Consider the following 16,087-nt stretch of genomic DNA (forward strand, 5'->3'; position numbering starts at 1 on the left):
ACAGCCAACAGTTAGCACCACTGTCACGAATTACAAGGAAATTTGCTTTCCTGCTGAACACTGGAAGCCATGAGTGGTGGCGCAGGCCTTTCATCACAGCACTGGGGAAGCAGAGGCAGGTGGATCTCTGAGTTAAAGGCCAGCCAGGTCTACAGAGTTACTTCCAGGTCAGCTAAGGTTATGAGAAGAAAAAAAGAAAGACTCAATAGCGAACTTCCTACTTTTGGGAAATAGAGCTGATGATGAGCCAGTATAGACTGAGTGACCAAAACTATAGTCTTCTCAACTGCACAGAACAGCAAGGGTCAGGAGGCCTGCTGATGTGTGACAAATATTTTTATGAAGAGAAGGAATCTTAGAGCCATGGAAAATGGTCCCTAGTATATAACAGATAAACAGGTAATATACAATTTATTTTTACTTATATGTAAATATCCTAAAGCAAAGGAGAGTGGTAAGAAGAGGAAAAGTTACAGGAAGAATGTAATAGAACCAAGCCCAAGGAAAGAAATGCCCAGAAATGCTAGGTTCTCCTTTTCAGAACCCCAAGAAACAAAATAATTGCAAAGAAAAGGCAAGAAAAGAGGCTTAAAACTAAATAAATGTCCTAATCATAAAACAAGTCTAAATTCCCTAGTAAAGAATTTAAAACTTTAGTTAAGTGAGAGATAGGGAGGTTACTGAAAAAAGTATGTTTCTATGACAGCACTGTGGTATATCCATGTATATACATGTAGTCTGCATGTAGGCAGAGGCAGAAAGATCTTGCCATGGAAGCCAGCCTGGCCTAAACAATTTGACCCTGGATTATGCATTAAAGGAGGGTAAAAAATAAAACAAGAAAAACAAAAACCCCAAATAGTAATTCTTCACTAATCTACATTTTCATGAGAAATTAATTCTTGAAAATCATTGCTATTGAGATTACATTTATACAAAGGGAAAAGAAAAAAGGGTGTGTGAGATGGCGCACTGGGCGATGAGTGTCACCAAGCCTGATGGCCTAATCCTGACATCCAGGACCTCTATGAAGGAAGCAGAGAACTAATTCTGTAAAGCCAACTTCTGAAAGTTGTCTTCTGACCCTCACACGCATGCAATGTGACATGTGCACCCTTACCCACACATCCGTATCATATAGCAATAATACTAAACACACATGAGGAGGTAAGCTTGGGAAACCCATTAAACACAGGGATACGTAGGCACTCCTGGACTGCAGGAACCTTGATGTCTGAAGCAGGTGCTGCTTGAAGACTGCAGAGCTGAGGAAGGCTCATCTGTCCTACTTACTTTAATGTAAAAAAAAAAAAATAATAATAATAATAATGATAAAATAAAAATGGGGGTAGAGTAGGGATAGAGGGACATGGGAGAGGACAGGAGCCCCAAAAGGAGACCAACAAAGCTAAAGGACCTGAGCCCAAGGGACCCTACAGAGACTGATGCACCAACCAAGGACCATGCATGGAGACCTAGACCCCTGCTCAGATATGGCCGCTTGGCACTCAGTCTCCATCATGTATATCTCTGAGTGAGGGGAGAGGGGCTGCACCTCTGTCATGAACTCAGTTGCCTGGTGATGCAGCCTTGTCAGGCTACGGAGGAAGATGATGAATAGAAAAGAAGAGGGAGAGAGGTTAGGACTGGGAGGTGTTGAGGGAGGGGGCTTCAATTCGGATATATAATGAATAAATTGTGAAGAAAAAAAAAGTTAAAAAGAGATGGCTCAATGGTTAAGAGCACTGGCTGTGCCTGGAGAGGACCTGGATTTGATTGCATGTCACCACCATCCAGTTCTAGGGACCAGATACCCTGTCGTAGTTTCCACAAGCCTCAGGCACACACATACAGATACACATGCAGATAAAATACCCATACACATGAAAGAAAAAGAAAAACTCTTAAAAAATATTTAGAGAGAACAGGAGTTAAGATTGTACACTGGTCTTTCAGAGGGTCCTAATTCAATTCCAGCACCCACATCAGGTGGCTCACAACTACCAGTGGCCTCCATGGGGCATGAAACACATATGCGGCATACACATGATTAAAAATTAAAAGCAAACACAGAAGATCACTTCAACTGCATGGAAGATAACAGCATAGTGAAACAGGAAGGATTCACAGGGGGATACCTCAGACTGGCTGGTACCTATCAGATGAGTGAAAGAGCTATTACAGACTTGGTACCAGAAAAGACAGGGAAAACCAAAGACCAAGAAATCAAAGTTCAGCAAAGGTTACAAGTCTGAAGACTAAGAAAGCAGGGAAGCTCTTATAGCCTCTAATCTATTAGCTATTACTGATGCGATAGTCCCAAGTGATATTATGTACAATAAGAATTCCTACACATCTGGGTGTGGTAGAGCACATTTTTAACCTCAGTATTCACAGGCAGGTGGGTCACAGTGATACCCTGTCTCAAAACAACACCAACAAGCAAAATTCCATACAGTTTGGAGACAAGGAGATGAGGTCCTAGTAATCCAACCTGGCAGAAGACAGGAAGGACTGAAAAAGGTTTTATCCCTTTCCAATGAAGGGATAAAACCAGAAAAAAAAAAAAGAGAAGTAACAAATCATATCTACATTAGCACTTACTTTTATGTAAGACCATGCCTCAAATCTCACAAGAAAGCTAGGCATGGTGGTGCACACCTTTTATCCCAGAACAGGGAGATGGAGGTAGGCCGGGGTAAAATGTATGAGAGAAAACATATATAGATTTTTTAAAAAGCACCTTTGAAAAACATGTGCAGCTGGGTGCGATGGCGCATGCCTGTAATTCCGGCATTCAGGGAGGCAGAAACAGGCAGGTTTCTGTGAGTTTGAGTCTAGCTTGGTCTACAAATCAAGTCCATGACACGAAAGGCTACACAGAGAAACCCTGTCTCAAGAAGAAAAGTAGACAAACAGACAAAACACACTCACTGTGGCCTGCAAAGACCCCTGCGGAAGACTCCTTCAGAGGAGCAGACACTCCAAACAGTGGTTCTATGGTTTAGATTGGTTTACCTGGGAATCTGCTCTGAATCATGCCTTACAGCTTAAAAACTTGAGTAAGTATTCAGAGAAGCAGAGTGTTTTAAAGGACCATGAAAGAACATCTGTACCAATGTGTGACAAAATGCCCAAGATATATGATTAGGAAAGTTCTGGAAACCAGTGGTTCTTGAAATCTGGCAAATTATAATGGAAGGAAACCACACAGGAAGAATGGATGAAATTTTAAAACAAATTTCATATATTCATCTTTAGAATGCTTTAAAATGCTAAATTAACACAAAGCGTGGGAAAATAACATTTTCCTGTCTTCTTAAATATGCAGTGCAGCCAATACTATGTTATAAATAGAAGAAACCACCCCCAGAAAAGCTGGCAAATTCAAGAAGAAAAAGCTATTTTAAGTTTTCTCTTTCTTTTTAATCTGTAATATCAGGATTAAGTATTTATACAAAGAAGCAGACTCTGTCTTAAAAATGATAAATATTTCAATCTGGTAAAAATTATTGGAACAATGGTCCAGACAAGTTCGACAGACAAATTAAAAATGAAAAGATAAATGAGACCCTGGAGGGAGAAGAAAAAATGTCTTCAACTGGTGGCCTTCACAAAGCTAACGGCAACAATGAATGAAAGGAAACTGTCACCCTTTAGGACCGGATCTACTCTCAACACCCTCCTTCTGCCTAGGGATTTCTTAACCTAGAAATGCCATTCAAGCAAACAGCCATCTCCTGCCGGGAGGGAGGTTCTTTATACTCAATGTTCCCAATTAACTAAAAACAATATGACCATTCATGGCTTAGCGGAGCACGGGAAAGGGGCTGTTGGGGCAAACCTTGGCTTTGGTAGCAGCTGAGGCCAGAGCAGCTGCTGCGGCTGTGGCAACATTTCCTTCAGAAATCTCGTGTTCCACTTTCTTCTTCCCGGTATCGCTTTCTCTTTCTTTACACGTATCAGTGAGTTCTTTGTTCTCTTCGTTTTCCTTTTCTTCTGAAAATATTTTTTAAAAAGCTTTATTACACATGTACTTTCCTCAATAACCCATCTTACCCACTTTTGCCATATGATGTTATGAAGCTTTCAATGCCCTTTTCTACCTTTTAAAAATACTTTCTTTGAATCACCCCCTATATTTGAGTATGCATAGTCTAAAATATCGGAGATATTTTTGAAGTTGTACACTTTGTCTTTGTGTCAATTTTCTCAACTATGTGTACAGTTCCATTGGTTATAAAGGTAAGCTCAGGGAAACAGAGCCTAAAACTCACATATTAGTTCAATAAGCAGCGTAATGATCTAAGGACAACCCTGAGGCTGGATGAAATCAGACATGGAGAAGAGTACTCCACGAGTCTGAGACAGGCAGGCTGGGCTGTTACTGCCAGAGACAGAATAAAGTGGCAGAAATAGGGCAGAGAGACAAGAGTGACATCTCTCCAAAAGAATGAGGAAGATATAAATTGGAAATAATAATAGGAGGCAGACACAGGCATACACAGATCAAACAACAAGGGAATTTAAATATTGGTGAACAATTTGCTTAAAGTCTATTGAAAACAAAGAGGAAAAAAGCAGTGCCAGAATAAGCCCTGGTATCTAACTTACATAGAACACAAGGGCCAGGCACGGTGTTACAAAGCCTTGAATCTTACCACTCTGGAGGCCTGTAAAGTCAGCTCATTTAGAGGCTGAGACTAGAGAACAGTCAAAGACTGCCAAGATTATAGAGTCAATTTAGGGCTAGCCTGGGCAACTTAGTAAGATCCAGCCTCAAAAATTTAAAACCAATCACCAAACAGGACCATGCAGATGGCCCGATGGCACACTATGAAATACCCTAGGCTCAATTATCGCCCCACACCCTGGATCCAAAGAAATGACAAAATCCAGTATACAGGCAAAAGTCTAAAATCCTACTACTTAAAAGGAGAAAGGAGCAGGAAGTTAAGGTGTGGAAAACCAGTATCAGCTACGTAGCAAGTTTCAGGCCGGCTTGGGCTGCTTGAGCTACTGTCTTAGAGCAAAGTGGTTAAGAGCACTCCTGGCTCCTCTTCCCAGAGAACGCAGCTCAAATCTCAGCTTACACTTGTCTAAACTCCAGTTCCAAGGTTCCAACCCCACTTCTGACCTATATGGGAAATGCACAGGGTAGTACACAGCCGTGCAGACCCATGGTACCAGACGTGCACACAAACACCCACGCACAGAAAACAGAAGTCCATCTCAAAGCCTTAAAACACATAAGAAGCCGAGGCAGGCAGTTCTCTGTGAGTTCTAGGCCAGCTGGGATACTTAGAGAGAGCCTGTCAAGCAAATACAAACAAACAATCCCCAACACTACTAACAATAAAAACACATTGTAAAGAGAAAAAAATAGTACAACTTTTTTTTGGAGACAGGGTTTCTTTGTATGTAGTTTTGGTTGATGTTTTTAAAGAGCGAAAGAACATTTCCACACCACTGAGCAGAACTTCTCCAGTGCCTTGTAAAGTTACAGGATTAACACAGTCTAAGAAGCCCTGGTCCAAGTCACCTGGCTTGACATCCTCACTAACTTCACTATCTTGTTCCTTCTCACTGTTTTTTTCATTTTCTCCATCTTGGGTTTTATCACCTTCATCCGATTCATTTTCCACTTTGTTTTCTGCCTGAAAGTAGTACAAAACAGGAGAAGAGGGAGTAAGTAAAACAGTCATTTTAGAAGTGAAAATATCTTAAGCTAACAAAAGGTTTCACTCTTTGGCAAGATATAGACTATATTTCAAGGGCCAGGTAAGGAAGGCCTAGAAAAGAGGTTAATTTTGATATACTTACTTTAAACCAGTTAGAAACCTGTGTGTTCATGAGATAAAACATTTCAAGCACATAGTGCCTGGTGCTTCTGCAACCTCTGTTACAAAAAAAGTTTAAAATGCCCAAAGAAATGTCAGAGTACTGATTTATTGAGTAAAAAAAATCTAAAAACCACACACACAAACGTACATAGTTGACTTTCTATTTTCCCCCTCATTTTCATATATATGTGCATATGTGTGCAATCATGTCTGTGGGTACACATGCACTAAGGCCCGGGGCTGATATTGGTAATTAGCACCCAAACACACTTCCACCTTATTCTACGAGGCAAGGTCTCTTGAAGGCATCTTGCTATGGCTAAAATTAGAGGCAGGCCATCATGGACACTGGGAGTTTATGTGGGTTGTGGTGATTCAAGTGAAAAGTGTTGAACAACTAACTAAGTGATCTCTCCAGCACTCAACTAGCTGTTTTAAAGGGCTGCAAGCATTCTAACAGTGATCTGCTTTGGTAACTGAAAAACAATTCAGCAGTTCAACATCTGGGAATTTTGAAATTTTTGTGACCTTGGACAGACTACAGAACTCAGTCTATAAAAGAGTCAGTTACTGACTTGGTGAGTCTGGAGAGATGGCTCAACAGACAAAGGCACTAGCTATTCTTCCGAAGAATTCTAGGATTAATTCCTAGAATTCATATGGCAGCTCACAAGCAGCTGTAAGTCTGTACCAGGGAACCAGCAGGCATGCAAGTGGTGCAGACATACATGTAAGCAAAACACAGATACACATCACCTAAAAATAAATGAAAGCAGGATACAAAAGCTCAGCACTGAGAAGGTGAGCAGGTGAGGAATCTGTGGGTTCGAGAAAGACGGATCTACACAGTGTGTTCAAGTCAGCCAGAGCTTCACACTGAGACCGTGTCTCAACAAAAACAACCCACAAACAACAACAACCTAAAACAAAAGAATTAAACGAAATCATAACTGTAGAACTACTGTGTGATACCTGGAACACTGCAGGAATTTAATTACTGTTAACCGTAGCCTCTATTTCACACTAGTACACTGTAATCAAAATCTTAAATTTCCACTCATGTATATTCACTCAATATTGACTGAGTGTCCATTATATTTTGTAACTGAAAACATACATACCAAAGCTGTCCTTGACAGGCTGTATTCAGTCCAACTCTGCTGAACCTTTACCATCTCTTATGAACAGAGACTGGGGCAGTAATACAGGGACACTTAGATGACATTCAAAAGTTTTGATTCCATTTCAGTCTTTACAGTTCTTTTTGGCTCTTTAAAACCTCCCTCAAATATCAGCTTCTTGTAAATTCTTTACTAAATATTCCTCTGTTGGAAGCTAACTCTCCTAGGAAATCATTTATTATTCTGAAATTCTCCTCTGGGACAAGTTTAAGACCCAGGTCTTACAATTCAATAGTCACAATAACCAAATTTTTTTTTTTTTTTAAGAACCAACCTTTTTTTTGGGCTGGAGAGATGGCTCAGTGGTTAAGAGCACTGGCTGCTCTTCTAGAGGTCCTGAGTTCAATTCCCAGCAACCACATGTGGCCCACAATCATCTGTAATTGAATCTGATTCCCTCTTCTGATGTGCATGAAAACAGAGCACTCATATGTATAAAATAAATAAATCTTAAAAAAAAAAAAAAAAGAACCAACTTTTTTATTTATACAAAACTGTGCCTGAAGAGGACACACAAGAGGACAAGGTGTGAATGAAACCGTAGCACAGAACCAATGGGATCGCCTACAAGACTGTGACTAGTAACACAATTCAGTGATAATCTCCCTGAAGGTGATCTGACATATCACAACATCTGAAAACCAGTGTGCTGAGAAGGCTCTGCATGGTTTTTCTTTTTTTAATTTATTCTTTTTAAGATTTATTTACTATTTATACAGCATTCTGCCTGCATGTGTTCCTGTATACTAGATCTCACTATAGATGGTTGTGAGCATGTGGGTACTGGGAATTGAACTCAGGAAGAAAAGCCAGGGCTCTTAACCTCTGAGCCATCTCTCCAGCCCCCTGTATGGTTTTTCTGTGAGGAGACATCTAAATAGCCTTTACCTTTTCAGGCTGCTGACCATCAGGATCTGTTTCCATCTTTTCTTCTTCAGTTCCTTCTATAAGTAAACGAATAACAAAAAAATACAGAAATAGGTAAAAATCAGTGTATATATTTCTATGTGGTGTAATTATCAGTAACCTGGAAGCAAAAGAAGTCAGACATACATAGCATATACTTTATGAGGAAGTAAAAAGAGTAAGAGAGTAAAACTGTCAAAATAAATACTGTCAAACAGGGCAGTTTAAGTAAGGAAGAGAGAGTTAGATGATATAGCAGGGTCAAGGAAAAGATTGAATGATATTTCTTGATCTAGGGCTGTTAATGGGAATGAGTTTTATTGAGGAATCGCTCTATGCTCTGTTGTGGGATATTTGATCCCACCATGAACCCTGCGACTATGAACAGCAAAAAACCTGTTTCTTGTTGTGGTATGGCTCAGCCTTACCAAATAACTTAAACTTAAGAGTTTTCTGTAAACAAGAGCTAAATAAAGTCAACCATAGGTCAAGAGGTGGAACAAGCCACCAGTTAACAGAGAGTGAGCATAAATAAATCAAAGTAGGACCACTGAGTTGAAGGGAACTTAAGACATTGCAGAGAAGGAAAAAGGGCTTTTTTTCTTTTTCTTTTGACACTGTAGCTGAGTAGGAAGGTCACCTGGGTGCTTTCTCTGCTTCTCTGAGCTAGTGGGCTTTTACCTCAGAATCTGGTTCCCAAATCCTTTTTGGTAAAATTGAACATTTGATATTTTGTTTAAAAAACAATGCTCATGTAAATTTCCTGTACATAATAATAAAAAGTTTTTGGAAATGTTAAATATAATTCATTTTATCTAACAGATATTTAATGACGGCATATTTCAACCAGGCACTACAGAAACACTTCTTAGTCCTGTATTTGCTGAAACCACAAGAGGGCCTAACTCTGGCTAGCTGTGTTTGACCTGTCTCAGCCACAAAGTACGATAACACCAATAAGGAGTTACCACCAATGAGAGGATTTAAACACTTTAAAAGGCATATTAAAAAAAAAAAAAAAAAAGCAGTGCTCAAATCTACTGATTAGGAAAACTGTTGTCTAGTCTAGTTTTTTTAATATAAGTCTACCAATCTCCTTGATTCGAGAGTGATGGCTGAAGAGCAGCTACTGACTAACACCTTCCCAAAGGCACAAGCATACAGTGACAGAAGTAGCACCAGATCACGCAAACTCTAGGACCAAGACTGCCACTCTTCATGGATCAAACAAGAAACAGGAAAACCTGTGCACCTAAGTGAGTCAGAGATGAGGGAAGACCACAGGAAGTGAAATTCCTAATTTGCTAATCAGCAGGGACTTTAATACCAGGTAGTGCTAAATGACAGGCTGATCACTCTAAATAAAAATGGACATGCAAATTTTGGGGAAGCTACACTGCAGTTAAAAAATGTATTAGAGCCAAGCAGTGATGGCACACGCCTTTAATCCCAGCTCTTAGGCAGGCAGATCTATGTGAGTTCGAGAACAGCCTAGTCTACAAAGGTAGTGTAGGACAGATAGGGTTACAGAGAAAAACCCTGCCTTGCCAAAGCCAAAAAGCCAAAGCCAAGCCAAACCGGATTCCAACACTGTGAATCATGTAAGAGTGTACATAGATGCTTTAAGTAAAAAAACAAAGGTAATGATCCAAACTGTCTATTTCAAATAACGGTAGCTAAACTGGATTGTAATCACATAGAACACATTTTACAGGAGTGAATTAAACACCTAGTTGGATCCTAGAACCACATGGATAAATCTGAAAACAAAATACTGAGTGGAAAAAAGTGATCTCAAAGTCAAAATATTCCATATTTTACAGAGACTAAAACCTAGCAAAATTATACTTAACATATGTTGTTTAACTACATCTATGTTTGTGATAAAAGTCATTTTAAAAGTATATAGAACTCTTATTTAAAATACAGGATTCTTATTCTAGGAGTGGGAAGGTGAGAAGCAAAGGGAGGAGGAGAATTCTCAGTAATGTTCTGATTTTTTAGTAGATCTTAAAATGTAGCTGCTGGCTGGGGGTGCTGGCCCACCCCTTTAACCTCAGCACTCTGGAGGCAGAGATGGCGACAGACAGGTGGATCTGTAAGTTCAAGGGCAGGCTGGTCCAAATAACGAGACCCTGTCTCAAAACATATGAATACATATTAAATTGATAAGATCTGAGAAGAAATGCAAACAACAACAACAAGTAGTAAGTTTAAAAAAAAACCCATGGGGTTTACACCATCATAAAAAATGTAATATATGTTTTTGCTTTAGAAAAACTACCCAAAATTATATATTCTATTTCCACATTCTAAAAGTAAAGTAATATACACTCACATTCTCTATCGTAAGGCTAGGCAAATTTGACACAAACTTTTAAAAATTGGCTGTGATTCTAAGATAAAAAGTGATGTAAATTAATATCTATTTATATGATGGTGGTCCAATTAAAAAAGCACTGAAAGTAGGAAAACCAAGAAATACTGCTTATGCTCTCAGGAGATGTCTAAAAATAGTTTAATTATATGCTGTGTATTTCTCAAAACACAGCTTCTGTTTGGTAGGAGTTCTGATACAAATTATCACCCCCCCATCTACCTATCTTCTACCTACCTTTATATCCATCCCATCCATCCATCCATCCATCCATCCATCCATCCATCCAACCAATCTTTCTGAGGCAGAGTCTCTACACAGGCCTGGCTGTCCTGGAACTCAGTATACAAATCATGCTGGCCTCAAATTCAGAGATCCCCCTGGCTCTGCTGGGGTTAAAGGTATGCATCACCACATCCAAGCAGCAAGTGTTCAGTTTATTTACTTTCATTTCATGTGTATGGATGTTTTGCCTGCACACATGTCTGTGAATCATATATAGAGTAAAGTGACCCTGGAGTAGGGAAGAGGGCATCACAACCCTTGCAACCGAATTACAGACAGCTGTGAGTCTCCATGTGAGTGTGGGGAATCATACCCTGGTCCTCCGAAAGACAAGCTTAAACTTAAACACTACCATCTCTCTAAGCCCTGAAACTGTCAACATTAGAGAGAATGACTCTCATTTTCGTTACCATTTTGATGGTGTTGAGAGACCAGAAGGCTGAAAATCCTTTGTCCCACCTGGTAGAATGACCCACATACATTAGAGTTAAAAAAAAAATAATTAGAATGTATTTTACTTTAATTTTTAGAACGGGGTCTCACAATACAGACCAAGATGGCCTGGAATTCAGAGATCCTCCTCAGCCTCCTAAGTGCTAGGATCAGTTATCAAGCCTTGCAAGAATGAATTTTTATAATTTAACTTAAACAAGACGGCACATGGTATAAACTGGGAGGTAGATGCCAAAGTCATTCTAAAAATAATGTGGTTAGCAAAATCAGGATGAGAAGAGATTAGAAATCACTTTCTAAAGGGCTGAAGGAACTGGATTGCAAAGACTCAAATGCTTATGAACAGCTGTCTTATAGGGCTGGAGAGATGGCTTAAAGGTTAAGAGCACTGTCTGTTCTTCCAGAGGTCCTGAGTTCAATTCCCAGCAAGCACATGGTGGCTCACAACCATCTACAATGTTATTTGATGTCCTCTTCTGACATGGAGATTTACGCGCAGATAGAGCACTCATATACATAAAGATAAACAACAAGTAAACATTAAAAATGTGTTCTATGCTTACCCGCTAGGAGCCCTCTATCAGCTCTATTCTCCTCTACTAGGAACCCTCTCAACTTCTGTGCTTCATTTGTAAACTGCTGATAGTTATTTTGTAAAGAAACTGAACCACGCTGCTTCTAGTGTGATGAGTCCCCATGGCTACAAGATAAAAAGCACCAAACCCAAACCCATGCTCATCTTCAGAGCCAAACGTGCCCACACGCTTTTCCTAGAATACTAAGTATTTGTTCTGGAACATGCCATCTTAATTCATTCAGCTTTAAAAGGTCACCTTTTCTACAAAGTCTTCCTTAGCTGACCGGCTCTACTTGCCTCTGGTTATATCTCTATTTCTCTATGTACTTCCCACGCCCAAACTGAATACTCTTCAAGGTACAGCTTATTTAATTCAAGTATTCGAAACTGTGGTCCAGAAACCCTGGGGGTCTCCAAAAACAAAGGCAGCATTCATGAAACTAAACTGTGGCGTTTCCTCGTTTGTTCTTCTCACATCCGAGGAGCTGAGCTTTTTAGAGCAACATCAGGTAGGAGGACTTCTGAGCAGACAGCTAAAGCAACATGCTCTTATGAATGCTTTTAGATTTAGATTTTAACTTTAAAATGGTATTGTAGATGAAACCCATAGCCTCACTCATGCTAGGCAGATGGAATATCTGAGCCTCAGAAGTTGTGGTTTCTAAAACAGTAAGTATGGTGTATATCACACCAACAGAAGCATTTTGGCATCTTGCTATCTTTCAAGACTATAATATAACTAAGACCTAAGAACTAAGACCAAAAGGTTTGAGACCTGCCAGTGCAATAAATTCAGTTTTGTCAGGAAGGAGAGGATTGGGTGCGCTGCATGACAACTCAGTCCCAGGAGACTGCCAATGTCGTTCTCACATGAAGTGCAAGTGCTGTACACACCAGTAAAAAAAAGTCACACGTGTCCAAACCCAGTCATTACTTTATGTTCTAACTGCATCTACCATTGTGGGCTACTCTTTTCATAGCTAAGACCTCTGTACTGTGGCTACCAGGTCTATTTCCCACTCTCTAAATAACCTGCTTGCTGTTTCTGTGCCTTTGTTCTTACTGTTCAACAGAATAGAATACTTTCGTAAACCTGATCGTGGATACTGAATGTTCACAACATTCAGCTCCACCCTGTTTCCCATGGGAAAGCTTTCAGCTAAAATTACATCTACCTTTGCACTACTTGTCACAGCGATACTTCCTATGTATTACAGTGCTCCTTCAAGAATTAATTCCGTGCTTTTGTTTTATCTACGCATCCTCCAATGCTGGAATGAATTTTTCAACTATGTGCAAACTGAACAAGAAAGGCAGCCTCAGTTATTTGACAGTTCTATATGCCATCTTATTTGACATGAACACTTCTTAAAAAGCTACATACAGTATCTCAGAACTCTGAAATCCTGTGCTTACAAAATGGTTGTAAAAAAATGATTATTTTCTTACTTGGAAGTAGAACAACAAAAAAAAAAGCATAAGAAATGTAAGGGCACATGTCTGAGTTGACAAACAAATGAATCAACACAGAACGTGTGCTCAGAACATTATTCAGCAGAGCAGAGAGTGAAGTGCTGAACTGACAGATCCTCCATGTCATATCCTTGAGAACACCACGCTAAGCCAAAGAAGCAAGATGGCTTCGTGTCTGCTGTATGTGAACTGCTGAAAAATTGCAGACAAACTACTAGGCCTGAGAAGAATGAGGGTGACTCTTTTAAGTAGTTTTTAAAGCGTGGTATAGTAAATACCAGTAATTACCACTCTTAGAAAACCGAGACAAGACCACGTTAGTGCAGGCTATATAATGAGACCTTGCCTGAAAGAAAGAGAACAAAGTCCTCAGAAGGAATTCTTATGAAAAAAGTTACAGAATTAAGTAATGAAGACAAAGGTGAACATATTTAAAAATGATGAATTACAAGCTAAGTGAATAAAATAGATCTTATGTAAGTCTTTAAAAAAAGACTAATTTAAAGCGATTTAGTACACATAACAAGACATAGTCCTTTGACATTCTTACTACTTCATAGGCTTAAAATTAGATCTCTCATAGCCACAGTACTTCAACATTGTGATGTTCAGTTATCAGGCTTATGTGCAGTTCTTGCTTCTTCAGTGCTCCTCCCCCTTGTTCCCCTCACAAGCACTAATGCACTGAACTTGAGGCACGTTTATACTGACTGTTTTGATTGCTTAAGTGCAAGTCAACTAACTCTATTAACCGGCACACCGGCAGGAACTATAAACATCGAGTTACCAAGTGACTCACCGAGCTTCTCTGGCTCATCAGGGCCAGTGCCTGCAATACAGCTGCTCTCCAAGCCATAGGTGGGATCCACTTTCCCAGAGGCTCTTGCAGCTTCTTGAACTTTCTTGACATGTGCTTCAACCAATTCTAGGGGCACTTCTTCACGGACCCGAGAAAACTCCTCTGATTCAAGATCAAAAAGAGAATAACATCTTCATTTTGCATAGAATTTGCTCCTATGTGACCTAGACTATCTGGCATAATAGCATCAGTTTGGTTGCAATGAGCTCTTTGGGAAAAGGGTAAAATGAAACAATCTAATCACTACTCCAGGTTTTTATTCTAATCATAGTGCCTTATTAAATATGCTTTAAAAATATTTTTAAAGATCTATTAGAAACAACTAAAACCGAAGTCTTAATTATCTCTCTGCTGGCAAGACTGGTAATTGTAAAATCACGGGAGATCAAACGACCTTAAAGCTATAAACCCTGTAACATAAAAGATGTCTGCATAATATTAATATACAGCAAAAATATTAAGTAGCTTCTGTTCCCCATTTCCTAATGCCACAAAACACTTTGTTTCCTTTATACATGTGAGTGAAACAAATGTGTGTGTACATGTATGTAGTTTTGAAATGAGATCTCCTATAGTCCAAGCTGCACTTCAAACTCTTTGGCTTCTTCCTCCCTGAAGCTGAGATTTCATAGGTGTATACCAACATCTAGCCGCTCCCCTAATTCAAAACAAATATTCTATGGGCCAGAAAGGTAGCTCAGCAGGAAAATGGACTGTGGCTAGACTGACAATTTAATTCATGACACACACATGGTAGGAGGGAACCAACCCTCTTACTCCTGGTCTTCTGACCTTCATAAGTATATCGCGGTAAGTGACTGCATATACCCACACACAGAAGAGATTTTAAAAAGTGAAAAAATTTTAAACAAATGCTCGTACAGGCTATATTTTCATACTTTAAAGGGTTATTGGTAATTTTTATAAAGCACATTATCTTTGGGGGTTTTGGTGACTTACAGAAAAGAAGTAAGTATAACACAGCTGTACATATACTTTAAAACATTGTGAGACCGGAGCGTGTGCTTGTGTGTGTCAGCACACTTGCTAGCTCATTCTAGTGGGCATGTGTGCAGACCAGAGCTTGACATCAGCACAGATTTTCTCTATCGTATTTCCTACATTCTTATTCTGAGATCCTGTCTCTGACAAGATGACATCTATCTCTGTTTCCCAGTGTAAATACTACAGGCACAAACTGGAAACACCTAGCTTTTACGCAAGCATTGGAGGACCAAACTCAGGTCCTCACGCTCGCATAGGAGGCACGTTACACATTTGAACCAAATCTCGAGCTCAGGGTTAATAGTTTAATGTGTGGTCACGCTTTAGTTCTGGAGAGGTAGCTTCCACAGGAAGTACATACCCAGAGCCGCTTTTGCTGCAGCAGAAGCTACACGAGGATCAACCACAGACGCTAAAAAGGCAACAGTACTCATCACAGGGTTTCCTGACTGGCTGAAAGGGACAGGCTGGTAAGCTAGCGGCCCAAGGGAAGCATCCGAATTTTCAAGGTATGGGTCCTCAATGGGAAGTCTCAAAAAGTGGAGGATGCATTCATCTTGAGTACGGCTTCCAACATGTTCTGAGACTTTATTCCAATCATCCTTGTACATCTCCAGGGCCTAAATGAGACATAAACGAAAGACCATTGATAGCAAATAACAAAGAAGCAATACGGAAAGAAAAACCGGGATATGTTTTTCTTTCTGCATGACAGGGTCTCACTATGTGGTATAGGGTTGTCTAAAACTTCCCGTTTTCCTAGTTCAGCCTCAAGAACGCTCTGGTAAGAGGCATGCAAAACTTCCTGGCTTGCTAAGATTCTGTAGGTAATATTTCTAGAAAATTTTGGGTAGAAATCTAGACTGTTGCACATGCCTTTAAACCTCAGTGCCCAGTAAACTAAGGCAGACGTTTTAAAGATAACCATGCTAGGAAAGAGCCTATTTATAAATGATTTTTTGTACATTAAAATAAAAAGGTAATTTGACAGTTTTCTTTATATTAGGCTGTTAATTAGAAAACAAAAATAAATAAAAACCATGCACATGGTAAAACTGCAACTGGACCAATACTGTTTACATAAAAACTTACAAAGAAGCTATGGGATGGAGGTTGAGCATTACCACT

The 16,087-nt window shown here is 39.6% G+C and overlaps 1 protein-coding gene across 4 annotated transcripts in view; it reads right to left on the minus strand.

The window, feature by feature from the left end:
* The window catches only part of Smarcc1 (SWI/SNF related, matrix associated, actin dependent regulator of chromatin subfamily c member 1), a 107,353-nt gene that overhangs the window by 32,748 nt on the left and 58,518 nt on the right, over positions 1-16,087 (minus strand). For 3 of the 4 annotated variants that reach the window (XM_060385227.1, XM_060385225.1, XM_060385228.1), the window contains 5 exons: positions 15,321-15,579; positions 13,895-14,056; positions 7,913-7,968; positions 5,543-5,657; positions 3,845-3,999 (listed from right to left, as the gene is read on the minus strand). In XM_060385227.1, the coding sequence (XP_060241210.1) occupies positions 3,845-3,999; positions 5,543-5,657; positions 7,913-7,968; positions 13,895-14,056; positions 15,321-15,579 (747 nt within the window). The remainder of the gene's footprint in view (positions 1-3,844; positions 4,000-5,542; positions 5,658-7,912; positions 7,969-13,894; positions 14,057-15,320; positions 15,580-16,087) is intronic. The other variant, XM_060385226.1, reaches the window with a different exon arrangement.

This window comes from Meriones unguiculatus, chromosome 6, assembly GCF_030254825.1.
Source record: "Meriones unguiculatus strain TT.TT164.6M chromosome 6, Bangor_MerUng_6.1, whole genome shotgun sequence".
Lineage (NCBI taxonomy): Eukaryota > Metazoa > Chordata > Mammalia > Rodentia > Muridae > Meriones > Meriones unguiculatus.